Source organism: Malus domestica, chromosome 02 (assembly GCF_042453785.1).
Source record: "Malus domestica chromosome 02, GDT2T_hap1".
In the NCBI taxonomy this organism is placed as follows: domain Eukaryota; kingdom Viridiplantae; phylum Streptophyta; class Magnoliopsida; order Rosales; family Rosaceae; genus Malus; species Malus domestica.
This window is the reverse complement of record NC_091662.1, coordinates 31579441-31600243: the sequence shown is the minus strand read 5'-3', so window position 1 is coordinate 31600243 and position 20803 is coordinate 31579441. Positions and strand designations below refer to the sequence as shown.

General features: G+C 38.0%; 3 protein-coding genes across 6 annotated transcripts; all 3 read left to right on the top strand.

Moving 5' to 3' along the window:
- Positions 1-674: 674 nt before the first annotated feature.
- LOC103408838 (sucrose-phosphatase 1-like) lies at positions 675-3875 on the top strand. Of its 4 annotated transcripts, none has more exons than XR_003769483.2 (8): positions 675-1268; positions 1608-1793; positions 1932-2126; positions 2230-2520; positions 2718-2904; positions 3241-3309; positions 3415-3519; positions 3641-3875. XR_003769483.2 is itself a non-coding variant. In XM_017325765.3 (8 exons), the coding sequence occupies exons 1-7, from the start codon at positions 891-893 to the stop codon at positions 3505-3507; spliced, it is 1218 nt and encodes a 405-aa protein (XP_017181254.2). In that variant the 5' UTR covers positions 675-890; the 3' UTR covers positions 3508-3519; positions 3641-3875. The 4 variants fall into 4 exon arrangements, 3 of the variants coding, with proteins under 3 accessions (XP_017181254.2, XP_028950731.1, XP_008345879.2); XM_017325765.3 differs by having other exon boundaries at positions 1608-1634; positions 3263-3309; XM_029094898.2 differs by having other exon boundaries at positions 3263-3309.
- Positions 3876-6138: 2263 nt separating this feature from the next.
- LOC103408856 (large ribosomal subunit protein cL37-like) lies at positions 6139-7189 on the top strand. Its single transcript, XM_008347678.4, has 2 exons — positions 6139-6301; positions 6676-7189. The coding sequence occupies exons 1-2, from the start codon at positions 6193-6195 to the stop codon at positions 7032-7034; spliced, it is 468 nt and encodes a 155-aa protein (XP_008345900.1). The 5' UTR covers positions 6139-6192; the 3' UTR covers positions 7035-7189.
- A 3877-nt stretch (positions 7190-11066) lies between these two features.
- On the top strand, positions 11067-16363 carry LOC103417753 (disease resistance protein RPV1-like). Its single transcript, XM_070809583.1, has 4 exons — positions 11067-11744; positions 12277-13381; positions 13649-13960; positions 14060-16363. The coding sequence occupies exons 1-4, from the start codon at positions 11266-11268 to the stop codon at positions 16064-16066; spliced, it is 3903 nt and encodes a 1300-aa protein (XP_070665684.1). The 5' UTR covers positions 11067-11265; the 3' UTR covers positions 16067-16363.
- Positions 16364-20803: the final 4440 nt, after the last annotated feature.

Sequence of the window (20803 nt, the reverse complement as noted above, 5' to 3'; positions counted from 1 at the left end):
AAAACTCACTTCTTTAATCCCACTAATCTGTAAATATTTGAAGGAAGAGAGCAAACAACAAATGGGTTTCTTATTTTTGGTCAATAACAAATGAGTTTTCTTATTTTGATGGTGTTAACCCCTCCTGCCCAAGATGTTTGTGAAGAGAGAGAGAGAGAGAGGGCTTTGTTCCCTACAGGCACCATGTGTGCACTGGTGGTTAATGACCGGGCCTTGTTCCCACCCTCGATGCGAGTCCAGTGGCAATGGTCTCGAGTCTCGATTGTTTGCCGTGTTGCCAGAAAATAGTCGAAAAACTCACAGTTTGCTTGAGTTTCGATTTCAACGATCGGGGATGAGATTCGTGACAGGGTTAGGTGTTTTGGACTCGTGAGGACGAGATGAAATTGGTGGTGGCTTCATTTTGGACGGTGTTGGTCGGGCCAAGTGTGCAACGTTTGTGCACAATGAGAACGGGTGAGAGAGCATGAGGGAGAAAGTGAGAGAAGAGAGAAGGAGGGAGAGAGTAGAGAGCAATCAGAAAATAGGAGGAAATGATTCATTTATATGCAAGGGCAATTAAATTATTTTAATGTATAGAAAAAATGTTATTTTTCACCGATTATTGTGTATGGATTGTGCATATTAAAAAAAATTCTATTTCTATCTCAAAATTAAGAAAATATTTTGTTTCTGTTCCAAAATTAAGAAAATGTCATATTTATGACTATTTGCCTAAAAGAAATCCGCAACGCAGGGTGAAATTTTTGTTGTTGGAAACTTGGAAGGTGTACGTCACCGAACCAAGAAGAAAGCAATGAATTCAGTCTGTGGTCAAAACACTACATAAGGCGAGCGAGCCGCGCTTGCCCAAGTGGGAGTGGAGGTGCTGAACCCAATCGGCAACCCAGATGATGAACATGAATTGTCGTCTGAATGGCCCTGCTCGTCTGATGCTAGTCTCAGATCTTGACTACACCTTGGTTGATCATGATGCGCCTGATAATCTCTCTCTTCTCAAGTTCAATGCGCTGTGGGAATCATATTACCGCCATGATTCTCTGCTGGTATTTTCCACTGGAAGATCACCCATCACGTACAAACCTCTGAGGAATCAGAAACCCTTGCTAACCCCCGACATCACCATCATGTCCGTCGGCACTGAGATTATGTATGGCGGTGGTACCGATATGATTCCTGATCTTGGTTGGCAACAGTTTCTCAGTCACAGATGGGATAGAGCCATAGTTGTTGAAGAAACTAATCAGTTTCCTCAACTTACTCCTCAGGTACCTTTTTGTTTTTTGTTTTTCCTTCCCCAATGTTAGAATTATTTATAATTCCAAAGATATTCTAATTTAATCTAAACTACTTGGGTGTCACAAGGGAAGTGCACTTATCAAACCAACTCGACTACGTCCATATGCTAGTGTGAACATACACAAAAATGTATCTTAGCCCAAGAGTTTGAATTTCACTCTTCTTCGTAAAGTAGAATAATTTAGTGGGAAAAAATTCTCACATTGTAGATGATGTGAGCTCTAGTTTAATTATTACGTTTTTACCGGTTAAGGTAAACAACGCTTGTGCATTTGAAAATTTGAAAATATGATATGAGATTATTTCAGGCAGAGGGAGAGCAACGACCTCACAAGGTTAGCTTTTATGTTGACAAGGTTATGGCATTCGAAATAATGAAAGTTTTATCACAACGGTTGGAGAAACGCGGGTTAAGATTTCCTCGATTGTTTTCGTTCTATGAACCATTTTGCTACACTCCAGAGCATTCACAACTTCAATTGAAAACAAAACTGGTACCACTATATATATATATATATATATGTGTGTGTGTGTGTGTGTGTATTCTCTGAAATCATATTGCTTTAACTATTTGAATGCATCTCTCCTTAAAGCCTGTGATTTGTCTCTGATCTTTATACGCATTTGGCCAGTTAGACGTAAAGATCATTTATAGCAGTGGGATTGCTTTGGACGTTCTACCAAAAGGTGCTGGTAAAGGAAAAGCTCTTGCATATCTGTTAAAGAAATTTAAGTTTGAGGAGAAACTTCCACACAACACTCTTGTTTGTGGCGACTCTGGAAACGATGCTGAACTCTTCAGTCTCCCTCAAGTGTATGGGGTGATGGTCTGTAAGTCTTAAACGTTTAGTTTATTATTTGCTTTCTTTCTCTGCATAATCATATTGTTAGGTTATTAATAAGGATAAAAATTGTAAATTGAATATGCAGGTGAGTAATGCACAAGAAGAATTGTTGCAGTGGTATGAAGAAAATGCAAGCGACAATCCTAATATGCTTCATGCAACTGAGAGATGTGCAGCTGGTATAATACAAGCGCTTGGACATTTTCATCTAGGTCCAAATGTATCGCCAAGAGATTTCAAAGACTTCCGAAAGTGCAAAGTGGAAATGTCCAGTCCTGCTCATGAGGTAGTCAAATTCTTTTTGTTCTATGAGAGATGGCGCCGTGCTGAAGTAGAGAAATCTGAGGAGTATATCCAAAACTTAAAACCAGTCTTTGTAAGTATGACTTGTCTGTTTTTTCCTTTCTTTCTTTCCCCGACGCCATTTTTTATTTTGAAACACCATGCTTTAAGGTAAATTTATAGTCTTGTAAATTAAATGTGTCTTGGTTATGTGCACTGAAGGTTGGACTAACTGATGCTGCTTTAATTCTGGTTTTTTTTCTATTTTTTGTTTTCTTTCTGTTTCTTTAGCATTCATCAGGTATCTTTGTCCATCCCTCCGGGGTTGAGCTACCTATCCACCAGTGCATAGATTCGTTGGCAGGGTTGCATGGAGATAAGCAGGGAAAACAATTTTGGACATGGGTGGATCGGTTATCGTTGGTTCAAATTGGCTCAAATGCATGGCTCGTGAAGTTTAATAAGTGGGAATTGTGTGGTGAGATGAGTCTACCTTTCTAGCATTTGTACGAGATAGAAAAAGAATTGGAAGAATACATTTGCTAAGTTAATCTAGTAGAATATGTAATGAAATAGTTACATTTGCATCAAAACGGGTAGCTAGTCAGTAGTTAAATATCTGAGTAAAGGACGACTCTTGAAATAGAAACGTGAAAGTTGAAAGGGGCATGTAAAATGTAAGTGGAAAAATTTAGGGAGCTGCTATTAGCACTCCAGAAAAGTCATCAAGCATACAATTTTTTGTGAGTGCTAATTATCGTGCAGAACTTGATGATTTAGTTTTCTGATAGTAACGGATTGTTATTGGTGAAAGATTGATGGATTAATTGTTGTAGAGAACGAGCGGCAATGCTGTCTGACTACAGTCCTGATGAGTTCGAAGGTATAACCTTTTAAGTTCATGTCCCTCGTCGGCCTAGAATGTAATAACTTGGAGAGATTTTAATCTGGTAGTAATATTACTCATGATTTGTTGTGGCTTTACCAGGCTGAGGTGCCAGATGCTTTCACTTGGCTGCACATGCATCAGACATGGCTGGACGGTTTGGAAATTAAAGAACAAGAAAGATGGTTATTTTAGCTTCCTAACCAGGTCTGCATCTATTTTTTTGGGTCAAGATCGGGAGACACATTTTGACACACTTTCTTAGGGTCGGGATCGGGGTACCTGATTCCATATTGTTTACACATCTATCTTGAATGCTGTGTTGCAGAATCCGGTGGTTAATTCCTAGTTTACTGGTCACTATAAGGCATCCTTGTACATAGAAGTTACCAGGACCAGGTCAAGGTACATGGTGACTAAAGTTTGATTGATATGTTGGCCAATTGCAGAATAATAATGGTACTATGTATACAATCTGATAAGCTAGTTTACACAATGTGCTGCAATAAGTACTACATTCGGTTGCAGTAAATTAATTCTCAAGTTATTCCATTTCGTTTTCAGTCTTCCAAGTTTTGTTTTTGCTTTTTTTGCTTTTTGAAAACTGAACTTGTTTAGTAACTATTTTTAGTTTTGATTTGGGGCAGATAAAGAAGCATGACTTGATTCCCTGTATTATATCTATAGTTTGCTGTGTAGCCTTCCTGGTTCTGTGTCACGTCAACACAATTAACAGCAACCGTAACTTATTTGATGGAATATTGTAAAGGGATATATTGAAAATGAGTGTAGGTGTTGAAGTGGAGAAAATTTTCATTGTACCCGAAATGGATGGTACACCACGTGTCATTATATAAGTGGAGAGAAGTTTTTTTTTTTAAGTTGTGCATCTCCTTTTTGTTTTGGACACATTGACAAATCTTTTGTTAAAATGAGACAATATAGAGTGTAAAGAGTAAAATGTGGCACGGAAAAAAAGTTTTGTTAGGTAAAGTAAGATAGAATAGAGTTGAGGAAAGAGGGAGGGAAAGTGAGAATATAGAATATGGGGAGTAAATAGAGACAATGTAAAATATAAAGAGAAAAATGAGATTGATAAAGATTACAAGTATCATAGCTAAAAGTAAGTCACATATGACTAACTCGAAACCAAGTTGACTGTGTGGGTTTGGTTGGTTCGTCTGTTTTTTCATCATGAAGGCCTACTCTTAGACAAAAATGGTCACATTCTAGTGAAGTTCTAGGACATGTCAATGTATTATAGAAAGTCTAAGTAGTCACGCGCTATTCTGTGTAACAAAAGTCTCACATTAGCAAAAACTTTAAAAACCTTTGAGACCAACTTGGAACGAAATAAAGTTGAAGGACTAAAGTGGAAAAGACCGAGAAGTTGAGCCAAAAATTGTGAAATTAATCATAAAAATAATAGAGTGTTGTTGATGTGGCGGGAGTATGATTATCTTCCCTCCTATTACCATCTCCTTCCATTCATTTCTCGCACGCTCTTCTTTTTGTTTTATTCTCTATATACAAAATTCAAAACAAGATATGAACGTGGTGTAATCATAACAATTTAAATATGAGGGGATGGAAAAAGAGAAATTAAGATGAGAGATAATCTTACTCTGATGTGGCCACCTATTTTTTGTATTATCTCACCGACCAAACTGGTGTTAATATTCATCATAGATGCCACGCCTATGATGTGGGGATATAAAAGTAATTTTCGGGGGAGGGGGGGTGGTTTCTTGAAGTGCATAAAAAAAAAAAGTGACAGATTATCTTAATAGTTAAGGCTTTCCTTTTTAATCAATTATTTAAATAATTTCCTATTTAATTAGTGTAGAATATTTTTCGTAATAGAACAGTTCAAAAAACATTAGTCTTTAAAAATGATTAAAATTAAAAAAAAAAAAGCTAGTGCTAGATTACATATTCATTTTAATCCCTTAAAGTGTACTTTTATTGAAATGTTATATTCTATCTTTGTTATTTAATGTATCCACATTAAAATTTTTAATTTTTGTTTTTGTCAACTCATGCCAACACTCATCTCCACCATTGTAGTAGAGGACCACTTGCTTTAATTTTATTAATATGCACATATTAGTTCTTCAATTATAAATGAACAAAAAAAAATTAAAAGAAATTAGTGACACATAAATATGTAAATATACAAGTGTACAAAAATGACTGTACCGAAATATATAAAATTGAATTCATTGTACATAAATGTTTACCTAAATATTTATACCAAAGTATATTATAATGAACCTAAATTTATGTACCGAAATGTAGTATATTAAATTATTGTACCTAAATGTCAATATCGAAATATGTGTTCAAAATGTATTATATTTAATTAATGTACTTATATATTTGTGTTGATGGATATACCTAAACATATCAAATGAATTAATGTATGTAAATGAAGAACATACACATTGTATTAGAATATATTAATACAAAAAAAAATTAGTTTACCTAAATGTAGACATCAAAATACATTCTGATGAATAAAATGAATTAAATTATAGTTCATATTTGTCTTTAACGAAAATTGAACATAATACCTCTCATTTACAAGTGAAGAGGAGTATCACTAGATTATAGTACTAAGTGGTTATACAATGTTATAACTTAAAACTCATCTTTTTTAAGGATTAAAATGAAGTTTCCTTAAAAAAAAATAAAAAATAAAAAATAAAAAAAAAAACCTTTGAACCCTGTAGAAGCTTTTGAGAATTCCAAGAATCAACGGGTCAGATGGGTTTACCGAAAACGAACGGTCTTGATTATAATGTTCATCGGCTTATCCAAAAGTGCAAAAGTTAGAACATAACCAACCCAAAATTCAATCTTGAGGGAGAGAGCACGAAAATGGGTCTTCTTCTCTACTCCAATCCTCTGCCTCTCACCACCGCTTCTTCCCCTTCTTCTTCTTCTTCGCCGTCTCCAACTTCATCACCTTCATCTTTCTCTGCAACTAGTAAGCTCTCTCTCTCTCTCTCTCTCCCATTTACTTAGTATATCAGCTTTTGCATTTTTCAGTTGTGTATTATTTAATTTACTTCAAATGCTCGCCTAAATTCTCCAAATCACACAGCTCAATTGGGTGTTCTTGGTTGGTTTCTGCTCGTTCAGGTTTTTTGTCAAACACTTGGCGTGCACCCATCCTTAGCTACGCATTCAGCCTCCAATAATCCAATTTTCATCTGCATTTTCGTTTTTTCTAGTGTCAGTACATAAATATGTTTAATTTTTTCATATTCGAGTCGCGTTTTTATAGTTAATTTGCTTTGTATATCATATTTTTCGGCTCATATTCGTATGATAATTTTGTTTTGTGTCTCTGGTTTTCAGTTTCATGGATGCACATGAAACCCAATAATCTGCATCCGAAATCTTTTAGCGGAGTTCGACTTCATATGCCTGTTGTGAAAAGGTCTGCTTCAGTGGTTGTTAAGGCCTCCTCTGACATTGATGGAACTACTGCTGCAAATGAGGGCAGTGAGCCCCTTCCAGATAGCAAGGGAGAGGCGGTGGTACCTGTCGACAAGCTTCCTTTGGAGTCAAAGCTGCAAGAGCGGCTAGAGCAGAAGAAGAAGATGCAACTGGCGAAGAAAATAAGGCTTCGTAGGAACCGACTTGTTCGCAAACGAAAACTGAGAAAGAAAGGCAGATGGCCTCCATCAAAGATGAAGAAGTTAAAGAATGTCTGAGGTTTACCTCATGCTTTCTTGCAGGTTCAGTTCTGACCCTTTTTGTTTATGCTTATCCGTGATTTTTGTTATTGCAAAGATCAAATGTCTTCTTCGTATTGATGTAATTTCTTAGTTTGAATCTTGATGATGTCAATGAAAATAGTATTGCCCAACATGATCTGAATTAGGATTATAGATGGTAGAAATGCATTTGCTTTTTCCCTGTCGCAGATGTGAGAAATTTGGTTGATTTAAGCAATTCTTTCATCTAAAATTGTAGAAATTGTCTCAAGTTCTGCTCCAACATTTACAGTAAGTTAAACCAATAATGCCCGGTAGGCTGCTTGGCACTGAAGTTTGTTTGTAACCCCTAGAATGTAGAAGTTGTCTCCCAATACTTTTTGTACTCCCATAATTATCTCTCCAATATGATGAATCCGAATCCGATCATGTTTTTTGCCGCGTAAGCATGTAGAGATTGACATTCAGTGTCGCGGCGAATTTAAGTATTCCATGACTCTGTGTCTGCGTGTAGGCTCTTCTAAGATCAACCCTCTAGTTTGGAGTTTTATCCACTTAACTCTCAGTTTTTAGGAGAGGCGTTAGAAAGAAAACTCTAAACTGTTTAGGATCAAAATCAACCACCGTAGAACACCAAACAGCGGCCTCCCTATTCTGATTTTAGGGGGTTTTTCGCATTTTCCCACCAGAACCAACAACAACAACAAAGCTTTATCCCACTAAATGGGGTCGGCTGTATGAATCCTAAAACACAATTGCGTTCGGTTATGTGCCACGTCTTCCGTTAGATCCAAGTACTCCGAGTCTTTTCTTAGAATCTCTTTCCAAGTCTTCCTAGGTCTTCCTCTACCCCTTCGGCCTTGGACACGTGTCTCGTAGTCGTATCTTTTAACCGGAGCATCTATAGGCCGTCGTTTCAAATGTCCAAACCATCTTAATCGATTTTCTCTCATCTTTCCTTCAATTTCGGCTACTCCTACTTTACATCCTCATTCCTAATAGATCTGCAACACTAGTATTTAATGGGAAACAGATTCTATTGCTAATTTGTTGTCGGCTCTAATGAGTTTTGTCTGTCATAACATGCTTCAATTTTTGTATCGCAAAACCCTCCCTACATGTTTGCACCCGTATGACGAATGAAGAAAATTCTCCTTTTCATCCGAAAAAGAGAGTGTTGGTCTGAAGGTGAAAACCAACCAAGTTCTCCTTCCGTTATAATTTTGATTCTGCTTAGAAGGTTAATTAGGTGATTCTGCTTAGAAAGTAATGTAAAATCATAAATAAAGAAAAGTGATTAAAAACCATAAAAAAGCAAGTAGTGGGTTGGTGTTTGGGGGCAGGTAGCAGAAGGAGAGTTTCTTTTTCAATCATTTTATGTGGGTAGAAGAAAAAGTGAGGATAAAATAGGCTTTGAGAATGAGGATGATTCTCTCTCTTTCTAATCTCTGTCTTTTCCTCCTTTTTTGTTTGAACGATTACGATTAAATCACGTTAACATCTTATATTATTTTTTTATAAAAATAAAAAGACAAAAATATACGAGATGAATGGTGCTTTTATTGGAGATTATGAGGGGAAGATGCGTCAGATTTAACAATATACGCATTTCATCATATTTGGAGTTTTTTTATTTATTTTTAAATTTCAAATAAAAAAAGTTAATCAAGTTATCTCTTAATTAAATCATAACACGAGATAAATATTGCAAAAAACACACAACGGAGACACAAAACAAGGGCGACAGCATGCTTATGGCTAGTCATCAATGGCGGCTCCCCTGACGCCACACCAACCCATTTATCTATTTTTATAATTGAATAATTTATTTGTACACCCACATTTGTTGTAGGGTATAACTAGAATATGAAGTTTATGCGGGGCAAGAGGTAAAATTCATTGGGTTTAAATAAAATTTTCTTTTTTTCATCAAGTCTTTTCCAAGGTTCTAAAAGTTGTTAGGCGCTAGTTGGGCGGTGGGCTGGGGCCTAGCGCCTAGGCGGACTAAACGGATTTAAGTAAATCTATCATATTTCATGTAAATAAATGTCTGCTTCTACTTGAAATATATATAATTTCATCATAAACTACAAAATAGAATGCATATATATCATGAAGTATTGGAACATAATGAAAACATGTGAAATAAGGATATAATGTTTGTTCATTCAAGTATGCAACAAATCTCTTACAATTTATTTGAAAAAAAACAAAATGCAAAATGAAAGTTATGTATTTTCTGTCTAAGTGAGTTGCAACCTAGGCGGGTCCAGGCGGTGGGCTGGGGCCTAGGTATTAATCGGGACGGTGGGCTGAGGCCTAGCGCCTAGGCGGGGATTTTTAAAACAGTGGTCTTTTCTAGAAAGATTGATCTCATTTAAAAGTCGTTCATCTATATTTGTAATATCCCATTTCAAAATTTACTATTTATTTTTGTGTTTGAATTTCTAGGTGTATTTGAGTTTTATTTATATATTTTACAACCTTGAGAAAATTGGTTTGTTGGGCATTTTGGACATTTTAAATTTCACTGTGATGTTTGGAGGTGGGTTTAGAGACATGATAGAGAAATCACTGCAATCCTATGGTGATGGAATGAAGTTCTCTATATGTAACTGCTCCAACTTGATATATTTTTTATATTTCTTTTCTATACTTTAAGTATTTTGACTATATGGGGAGGTACTACATATTTCGATGACGAAACTTTTATAAATGGTAGTTGTGATTAGAAACTCTGTAAACTTTTCAAGTATTTTAATAAATATTAGTTGTGACTAGAAACTCTCTAAATTTTTTTTTTGTGTGCATGCGTGAAAAGCATGGGTAATAATGCTTCGATCATCCCATTATCATACTAAATTAAAAGAGGAAATTTACGAACAAAAGGGACACAAAACCAAACCTCATTGAGAAAATAACGGAGCACGTAAGACGGAAGGGGAACCTAAAATCCACCCTATGTACAAAGTAAAACATATACAACAACAATAACAAAAAAAACATTTTCTCACTAAATGATTATGTGTCACGTCTTCCGTTAGACAAAATGAAACATATAGTGAAACAAAATTATTTGAAACAATAATTAGTAGAAGCAAAAAGATCATGCAATAATCAGAAGCTGCACACATAAAGGAACATTGGAAGAACACTAATATGCATCATGATTTGTGAAAAATTTCTGTTAAATTGAAGAAACAATTCAAAAAGAAAGGTTGATTTTGACAAAAATATCATTAGTTTAACAAAAAAATTTCACAAAATGATTAAATTAATTGACGGTAGACAATCTGAATGACCAATCTATCAATTGTAAATTTTATATATTAAAGTTAAAAGTTATGCCAAATCATTTTAAATAAAAAAAAACTTAATAAAAGGACAATATTTGGGTCCTCACTGGGAAAGACCAAATTTACTCACCATAATTATGTGGACCAATCATTTTAAAACACCTATAAACTTCCAATACTTGGAATCTTTGTAACCAAACAGAAATTCTCGCTTAAACCATGTTACCAAACAAGGATCTTCTTTGTCCACTCCATCTTTCGTCCTCCACAACCACCATAGCAGGTACGACCACGGCTAACTCGTCGACTCCACCATCATCAACTCGGTACGAGACTCTCCGGAACGACGACTCCCGTCGCAGGAGGCCATCTTTAGCAAACGCCACGACGAGTCGATCTTGCTGTAGAAGAGAGGGATTGGAGGTGATGGCCAGAGGGAAGAAGGATTAGTGGTGGGTCGCCGGAGAAGGATTGTCCAGATTTGGAAAAAAAGGGTTTTCAAATGGGTAAATGATGATGAGAGCACTGGCAGCCATGGCGTGGCGAGAGGACGGTTGGAAACTAAAGGAATATATGGGATGTTTGGATGCGTGGCTTACTTAAATAACGGGGTGTTTGGTTGCTAGTTTAAATAATGGAAAGTTGGAAACGTAGTTTAATTTTATTGGGCCACAAGTGCATCCTCTCAAGTTACTAAAATATGAATGTTGCTTTCTTTCATTTGTTTTTGTTAGTGGACTTTTTAGCCGAAGCGACCGTTTCTTACTTTAGCCAAAGGGACCGCTTCTTTCCTGGCAACTTCCAAACTCCCCCCTTGAAGATGTATTCCATTTTCCAGTGAGAACCAATAAAGGGGGTCGTTGACCTGCAATCTTGAGTTTGTTAAGGGGCTACACGAGACTCACATTAGGCTGTCGATCTTGTGCTTGTTCATGGCTTCTTCTTCTTCATCCGTTCCCGATTGGAAATATGATGTCTTCTTGAATTTTCGAGGCGAAGACACTCGCAAGACCTTCATCGGCCATCTCTACAAAGCTCTAGTTCAGAACTCAATCAACACCTTCATTGACGCTGAAAAGCTCAGAAAAGGCAAAGACCTTTCGCAGCTGCTGACAGCTATAAGCGACTCGAGGCTTTCAGTTGTAGTTTTTTCTCAAAACTACGCTTCTTCCACATGGTGCTTGAAAGAACTCGTCCAAATCCTGCAATGCATGGATCATCAGAAGCAGATTGTGATTCCCATTTTCTACCAAGTAGACCCATCTCATGTTCGTAAAATCGAGGGAAGTTTTGAGAAAGCTTTTTCTAAACATGAACATGATCCTAACGCGGACATGGAAGAAGTGGAGCGGTGGAGGTCTGCTCTACAAAGAGCCCCCAATTTATGTGGCTGGGATTCACAAAATTACCAGTAACTCATTCCTTCATAATCTTATTAACTTACTAGTTTACAAGTTTAGCTAATTTCTTGTTTTGATCTTTTTAGTTTATAATTGATGTTAATACAACTAGAACCAAGACTTCCTTCCCAACCCTCTACAAAATTGAATACTCACCAACTCTGTGCAAAACTTTCCACTGCCACACCTAGATCTTTGCCATTAGAAGGGAAGAGGAAATTAGTATAAAAAAGAGAAATAATGTAGAAAAGACGTCGTCCAACATGAATAAGTAAAAAAAGAACAAGTTAAATTAATTCTTCACCGCAAGATCAATATAAAGGGGCACGACTAAAAGGTCTATAAAACATCTTGAGAGGATATAGATGACTAGTTCTCTTATATGTTGATTGAACTTAGAAAAGTGCATTGAGTAAATGAAAGAAGAATAAATTGAGAATTGTTGGGCCGTTACTTTGTGTTTTCAATTTCAATGACAGTGTGATGAGTGTTATATGACAAGCAATCGCAGGACTTCACAGTACTGTTTTTCAAATTTGGCAGGGATGATGCCAAGCTTATTGAGTTGATTGTCGATGATATTTTTAAAAAACTTATCAACATCTTATCAAGTGAAAAGAATGGCTTGGTTGGAATGGATTCCCGCTTACAGAAAATGGATTCACTATTATGTCCCGAGGTCGATAACGTTCGCTTTGTTGGAATATGGGGTATGGGCGGTATAGGCAAAACCACCATCGCTAGAGCTATGTATGACAAAATCAATCATCACTTCGAAGGTCGTTGCTTTCTTGAAAATGTCAAGGGACGTTTTCCGTCAACTGATGCAGGTGAAGCACCACTAGATATGCAGGCAGAAATTCTATCTAGTATCACAAATATGAAGGTGGGGAGTTCAGAGATTTTGAGAAATGGTTTTCAGAAGATGATGGAAAGAGTTGGTAGGAAAAAGGTTTTACTTGTTCTTGATAATGTGGAGAGTTCATCCCAAATTGAAGCCTTAATTGGAAAGCAACCTTCATTTGGTGGCGGAAGTCGAATCATTATAACAACTAGAGAGAAACAGTCACTAAGTAGACTTGGTGATCAGATATATGAGCCCGAGTTGTTAAATGACGATGATGCTCTCGAGCTGTTTATGCAGTATGCTTTCAGTACAAAGCAACCCACAGAAGAATACGTTGATTTGTCAGGCCATTTCATAAAATATGCTCAAGGTTTGCCTTTAGCACTCAAAGTCTTGGGAGCATTCCTCGATAACAAAAGTGTACTTGTGTGGAAAGATGAGTTAAAGAAAATAGCGAGAAATCCGCACCTGGGAATCCAGACAGTCCTTAGAACAAGCTTTGATGGACTAGATGGTTTGCAGAAGGAAATATTTCTTGATATTGCATGTTTCTTTAAACAAATGAAGAAAGACTTTGCAACAAGGATTATGGAGGGTTGTGACTTCCATCCCCATACCGGATTAGACGTTCTAGTTGGTAGAGCTCTTGTCACTGTCTCATCTGATGGTGTACTCGAGATGCATGATTTACTAGAGGAAATGGGTCGCGAAATCGTACGCCAGGAATCTATAAAAGAGCCTGGGAGGCGCAGTAGGTTGTGGAGCTATGAAGATGTTCATCATGTGTTAAGTCGAGAAACGGTGAGAAACGCACTCCCTCCCTTCCATTAATGTAATTGCTTTGAATCTTCTCTCTCACATTAATATTAGTAAATTTAATAATAGTAATAATTATAATAATAATAATAATAATAATAATAATGTTAATAATAATATTATTATTATTAATATTAATAAAAAGTATAAAGCTTCAACTTTGACCAAAATCCAATTAATGAGAAACATGTGCATTTAGAAGTTATAATCTTAAGTTTTGTACTCATTCAATTTGCAATTTTGGTTATCCAGGCTACAGAAGCAGTTGAAAGCATAATTGTGCGTTGGCCATACTCAAACAATGTGGTGGAATTAGACACCGCTTTTTTTAAAATGATAAAACTAAGACTACTCAGAGTCCATACCCACTATTTACAACCACCGGGCAGGGAATCCGATGATGAATGGAAATACAAGGATCTAAAGTTTCTCTCTGAAAAATTAAGTTATTTGTTCTGGCACAAATGTCCTCTAAAGTCTTTATCGTCCAATTTTAACCCAGAGAATCTTGTTGACATTGACATGCAATATAGTTGGGTTGAACACCTCTGGAAAGGAACTCAGGTACGTTCATCATTTGCCTATATACTGCTTTTAAATTGTTTAGTTTTTAAATGCCTTATTATGTAGGTAACACATATTTTCCTTGTTGTATATTGACAGCCTCTGGAAAAGTTGAAAATTATCAACTTAAAAGGCTCTTATCGTCTTAAGGAAACACCTGACTTCACTGAGGCAAAGAATCTTGAGAACCTAATTCTTGGTGGATGCACAAGTTTATATGAGGTTCACCCATCCATTTCTGCCCTTGAAAAACTTGTCCTCTTGGATCTAAGTTGGTGCGGCAAACTCAAGACCTTTTCAAGCACCATTTGTATGAAATCTCTTGAAACCCTTGATCTCTCTTTTTGCTCAATACTTGAGAAGTTTCCAGAGATTTCAGAAATTATGGAGAAGCTTTCAAAGCTTTATTTGCAAGGGACTGCAATAAAAGAACTGCCTCGATCAATTAACAATCTTACGGGGCTTGTTACTTTGAATCTTGAATATTGCAGAGAACTTGAGATTCTTCCAAACAGCATTGTTCAACTCAAGTCCCTGCAATTTCTTAATCTTTCTGGTTGTTCAAAGCTCAAAGCCTTTCCAGAAAATGGCGGAAATATGGAAGGATTAAGAGAGCTTCGCTTGGATGAGACATCTGTTGAAGACCTTTGCCCATCAATTTATTCTCTTGAAAACCTTGAGAGTTTGAGTCTAAAGCAGTGCAAGAAACTTCATAGCCTTCCAAGCAGCATTCACATGAGATCTCTTCAAACCCTTAATCTTTCCGGCTGCTCAAATCTGGATAATTTTTCAGAAATTCCTGAAGTTATGAACCTATTAGAGCTTAATTTAGATGAGACTGCAATTTCAGAACTGCCCTCGTCCATAAAAAATTTTACAGGACTCGTTACCCTGAGCCTGAAGGATTGCAGAAGATTAAAGATTTTTCCAGGCAGCATTCATATGAGATCTCTTCAAGTCCTGAATGTTTCTGGCTGCTCAAATCTGAAGAATTTTCCAGAGTTTCTAGAAGGTATGGAGAACCTAACAGAGCTTAATTTCGATTGGACTATATTTACAGAAGATTCATCAACATTCAAAAATCTTACAGAGCTTGAACGTGAGCAAGCCTCTCGCCGCCGAAAAATTGTTGAGTTTTCAGGGATTGCAATTGAAGAATTGCCATCCATAATTTATAGTCTTACGGGACTTGCTACTTTGACGCTACGGTATAGCAAAGACTTTAAGAGTCTTACAAGCAACATTTGTCAACTCAAGTCCCTAAATTATCTCTCTCTTTCTGGTTGTACAAAGTTTGAGGTGTTTCCAGACATATTAGAAAATATGGAAAGGTTAGCCAGCCTTGATTTGGATCGAACATCTATCAGAGAGCTTCCTGCATCAATTGAACGGCTTCAGGGGCTAGTGTCGTTAAATCTGAAAAAGTGCAAAAGCCTGGTCTATATTCCGGACAGTATCTGCAATTTGTTGAGTCTCGAATGGCTCAATCTCCATGGGTGCTCAGAACTTTCGAAGTTGCCTGAAGACTTACGGTATTTGAAGAACCTTCACATAGGGGGAACTGGTATACGTGGTTACCGCCCTAAACAACAATTCATCACTTTGGCGGATTTGGCTCAGTTTCGAAGCACTGCACCTATGATTAATGCCATCATTGCCATGGTCCCAAACAATGAGCAAAATGAAGCGGTGGCTGATGGGGAATCCCTCCTCCCCTGGAGCGATGGTTCAGAAATTTTGACAGATCATGAGGAGTCAAGTTATGGGGAAGAGATGAGGCTGCGAGATTTGGAGTTCCTTGAGGCAGAGAGTACACTAGAGGGAACTAGTATACATCAGGACAGCAATCATGGATCAAAGGGTTCCCACCCAAAACGACAAAGTTTCAGCACTTCTGGGAATTTGGATCAGAATCAGAGCACCGCACCGTTGACTGTGACGGTGGACTCAAGCTGCGAGGAAAAGGAGGCGGTGGCTGTTGAGGCAATTTTGAGTTATCTCAAGCAGTCGAGCCATGAGGAAGAGAAGGAGAAGGCGGTGGCAGCATCAAGGAGAGGTGGGAGAATATGGGGTTGTATCTGTGGGTCACGGGGTAATGGGGATTGAGGTATTTGGCGCATCATCACTGATATGTAGTAAGACTGGGGACATGGGAGGTGGAATAAATGGTGATTTTGTGTGGTAGAGTTTATCACTCTTTTGTGTTTTGAGTTGGTTTCTTTATTCTGAGAGCTCTTCTATTTAGTTTTTTGCTTTTTCGCGTATTTCTTTCTTCACCTGCGGTTAGTACGTGGACAGTATTTACTTATCCGTATGTATTGTAAAGTTGTGTTTTTTCTTTCTTTTTTGATCAGGTATGTATTGTTAGTGATTAAGCCTTGAAGCTGATTTCTTAGAATTCAAGTTCCATAGTCTTGTCCTTATTTGTTTGAATTGAAATTAAATGGTTGAGATTAGACTAGCTCATAGGTTCGGATTGTGCCAGCTGTCATAGTAGCGGACTTTGTCTTAGATATACACATGCAAGACATGTGAGTATGAGAGGTGTGTGATGCATGTGAAGTTTGCAACAGTTCCTTCTTGTGTTGTCTTTGAGATTTTTACCAATTCCTATTTTTAATCCCGATAAAATGGAATTATTTGAAGAAGAGTCAGAAACTTCTGAAAAAACTTATCCTCCTTATTTGTCGGGTGCTTCAAAAGCTAAGAATATATGCTTAGATCCAACGTGAAGAGGGGCTTACCAGGTACACAAGGGGGGTGTGAACCCAATTTTCTATTATGCTTAAACGAGCCCTTAGTCCGTTTTAGAAGCTGCTTCAAAGCCCTTACTAGACTGGATAGAGGTTTGCGAGTATAAGAGGTGTGTAATGCATGTGAAGTTTGTAACGGTTCCTTCTTGTGTTGTCTCTCTCATTTTTATTCAGTGGGCGAGATTGAATCAAAGAGGAAGCTGGAGCGACGTTTTCCATTCAGCTTCTCATCTCTTTTGCTTTCAATCCTCTTTCTCAGATTCATCAATCCTCCTTTTGTTAGGAATGTCAGTACTACAAGATAGAGAATGCACAAGGTAAAGTAGAAAATGGACACCAAGAATTTATGTGGTTCGGCAATTTATGCCTACGTCCACCAAACAAGGATCAATCTTCACTATATGAAAAAAATGAATACAACAAGAGTAGTCTTACCAAGCCAAAGACAAGGCTTGATGGATACAAGAAAGTATAACACACACTTTCTATCACTCTAAACTTCACTCACACAATGTGTAGTGGAACACTCTCACTCTCACTCTTGGAGTGGAACTCTAGCTTTGGACTTGATCCTTTGCTACTCACTCTTTCTTGATTTTCAATTGGTTACATCACACCCATATTTATAGGTGAGGGCTTGGCATTCTACTAGTTTCTAGTTCCTTCTTCAAACCTCTAGTATAGAAAAATCTAGACTAGCCACATACTTGTAGCTTCTAGATCTTTCCATTTGCAACCAAGGAAGCTAGTACTCTCTAGCTTCTTCCATCAACTTAATAACATGCTAGAATTGTCTAGCAAGCTCCAGCCTCATCTCTTGCTTACTAGAATAATCTAGAACATTGATCATGGGCTGGACCGTATACCAACAATCTCCCCCTCCAGTCCATGAGGGAGGAATTCCGATCATGACTCCAAGTTACCTTCATCCATTTATCACTGTCGTTATGAGCTCTGGCCTCCTCATAAGTTTCGGGCTCTCCATAATTAGTCAACATGATATACTCTGATGAAGAATACTTGGTAGACGGTCTTCGACTTCTGCTGGATCTTCTGACCTGATCTTCATTCTCTTGCGGGGCTAGAGGCTCCCCCTGATTGGATTCTCCTTGAATCTGCTCTTCTTGACTAGGCTCCCCCTGATCAGCAATCTCATGGTCTGGCACATCTTGATCAGGCTCCTCTTGATCAGCATTATCTGATTCTGCAGGCACTTCATTGGCAGTTGCTTCAGGGATGTCATCGTGACTTTCTTCATCTGAAACTAATGGATCAACTCCTCTGACTGCGCCATCTGGTTGTGCCTCTTTATCCGAATCCCCAATTGTTTGATCTTCATAAAAGACCACGTCTCTACTTCGGATAAACTTCTTCTGGTATGGGTCCCATAATCTGTAACCAAAATCTTCACCGCCATAACCAAGAAAGATGCACGGTGTAGCTTTGTAGTCTAACTTCGATCTCTGCTCTTTGGGCACATGCACAAAAGCTTTGCAACCAAACACCTTCAGATGAGAGTAAGACACATCATTACCAGTCCATACTCTCTCTGGAACATCAAGACCTAATGGTACTGATGGAGATCGGTTGATCAAATAGCAGGCTGTCCTTACAGCTTCACCCCAGAACTGCTTAGATAACTTTGCAGTCCTCAACATACACCTGACTTTCTCCATGATGGTTCGGTTCATTCTTTCAGCAACACCGTTATGTTGTGGAGTTCCAGGAACTGTCTTCTCATGACGTATGCCATGTTTTACACAATACTCTCTAAACTGGTGAGATGTGTATTCGCCGCCGTTGTCGCTACGAAGGCACTTGAGAGGTTTCCCAGTTTCCCTCTCCACCATGGCATGGAACTCCTGGAATGTCTGAAACACCTGGTCTTTGGATTTCAACAAATACACCCACACCCTTCGTGAAGCATCATCAATATAAGTAACAAAATATTTATTTCTTCCAAGTGACTCGACTTCCATGGGACCACACACATCTGAATAAACAAGATCTAACAAGTTTCCTTTCTTTGTAGATGGAACAGAAAAACTAACTCTTCTTTGTTTTCCGAATAAACAATGCTCACAAGAGTTTAACGACGTACCTTTGGCAAAGGGAATATGAGACTTCTTTGCCAAAACTTGTAGGCCTTTCTCGCTCATGTGGCCTAGCCTCTTATGCCACAAGTCTAGAGATGAGTCTTCCACAGCATTCAACTCACCTTTCAAAACCTTGGCATTTGACCGGTACAACGTACAACAAAGTCGTGCTCTTGCTACCACCATTAAGCCTTTAGTAAGCTTCAATTTTCCTTCGCCAATATGGTGATAATATCCTTGTCGATCAAGGGTACCGATGGATATCAGATTGAGACGTATATCAGGAATATGTCTCACATCTTTCAACATCAATTGGCAGCCGAGATTAGTTCTTAAGCAGATATCACCAATTCCAAGAATTTTGGAATAGCTTTCATTCCCCATCTTCACTATGCCAAAGTCACCTTCTTTGTATGTACTGAAGAACTCCCGTTTGGACGTAGCATGGAAGAAAGCTCCATTATCAAAGATCCATTCAATGTCTCTGTCAGAGTTGCCCATATGCAGACATTCACCAACAGACAATATTTCTGGTACATCACCACATATGACAGCAGTGGTATTGCCAGTATCATCTTTCTTCTGATTGTTTCCTTCCTTTTGCTCTCTCTTCCAAACTCGACAATTTTTCTTCATATGGCCTTCTTTGCCACAATGGTGGCATGCACCCCTGAACCTTGACTTGGATCGGCTAGGACTCCTGCCATGACCTCTAGGCCCTCTACTCTTGCTTCTTCCGCGGTTCTCTGTGACAAATACTTGGCTGCTATCTGTGCCAGAAGTCTTTCTCCTTGTTTCTTCATTGAGCATGCTATTTTTAACATTATCAAGAGTAAGAACACCATTAGAAGCAGAGTTACTTATACTCACCACAAAGGTCTCCCAACTGTCTGGCAAGGATCCAAGTAACAAGAGCGCTTGTAGCTCGTCCTCGATCGTCATTTTCATAGTAGCCAACTGGTTGATGATATTCTGGAAATTGTTCAAGTGTTCTGCTACACTTAAACCATCCTTGTACTTCACATTGATGAGCTCTTTGATCAAGAAGGCTTTCTTGGCTGGGGTCTTCTTCTCGAACAAGGACTCAAGCTTCGTCCAAAACTCGCGAGCATTGGTTTCATTAGACACATGGTGAAAAACACTATCATCCACCCATTGTCTAATTGTGCCAATAGCCTTGCGATTCATCTTCTTCCACTCGGCATCGGACATGCTCTCGGGCTTAGCGGCATCTCCTTCAATTGGCTCATGCAAATCCTTGCAATAGAGAATGTCCTCCATCCTTGGCTTCCATGTTACCCAATTGGAGTTGGTGAGTTTGATCATAGTGCCACTTCCTTCCATCTCGTAGTACGAGCCAACCGGGCTCTGATACCACTTGTTAGGAATGTCAGTACTACAAGATAGAGAATGCACAAGGTAAAGTAGAAAATGGACACCAAGAATTTATGTGGTTCGGCAATTTATGCCTACGTCCACCAAACAAGGATCAATCTTCACTATATGAAAAAAATGAATACAACAAGAGTAGTCTTACCAAGCCAAAGACAAGGCTTGATGGATACAAGAAAGTATAACACACACTTTCTATCACTCTAAACTTCACTCACACAATGTGTAGTGGAACACTCTCACTCTCACTCTTGGAGTGGAACTCTAGCTTTGGACTTGATCCTTTGCTACTCACTCTTTCTTGATTTTCAATTGGTTACATCACACCCATATTTATAGGTGAGGGCTTGGCATTCTACTAGTTTCTAGTTCCTTCTTCAAACCTCTAGTATAGAAAAATCTAGACTAGCCACATACTTGTAGCTTCTAGATCTTTCCATTTGCAACCAAGGAAGCTAGTACTCTCTAGCTTCTTCCATCAACTTAATAACATGCTAGAATTGTCTAGCAAGCTCCAGCCTCATCTCTTGCTTACTAGAATAATCTAGAACATTGATCATGGGCTGGACCGTATACCAACACCTTTTACACTGCTAATTCCA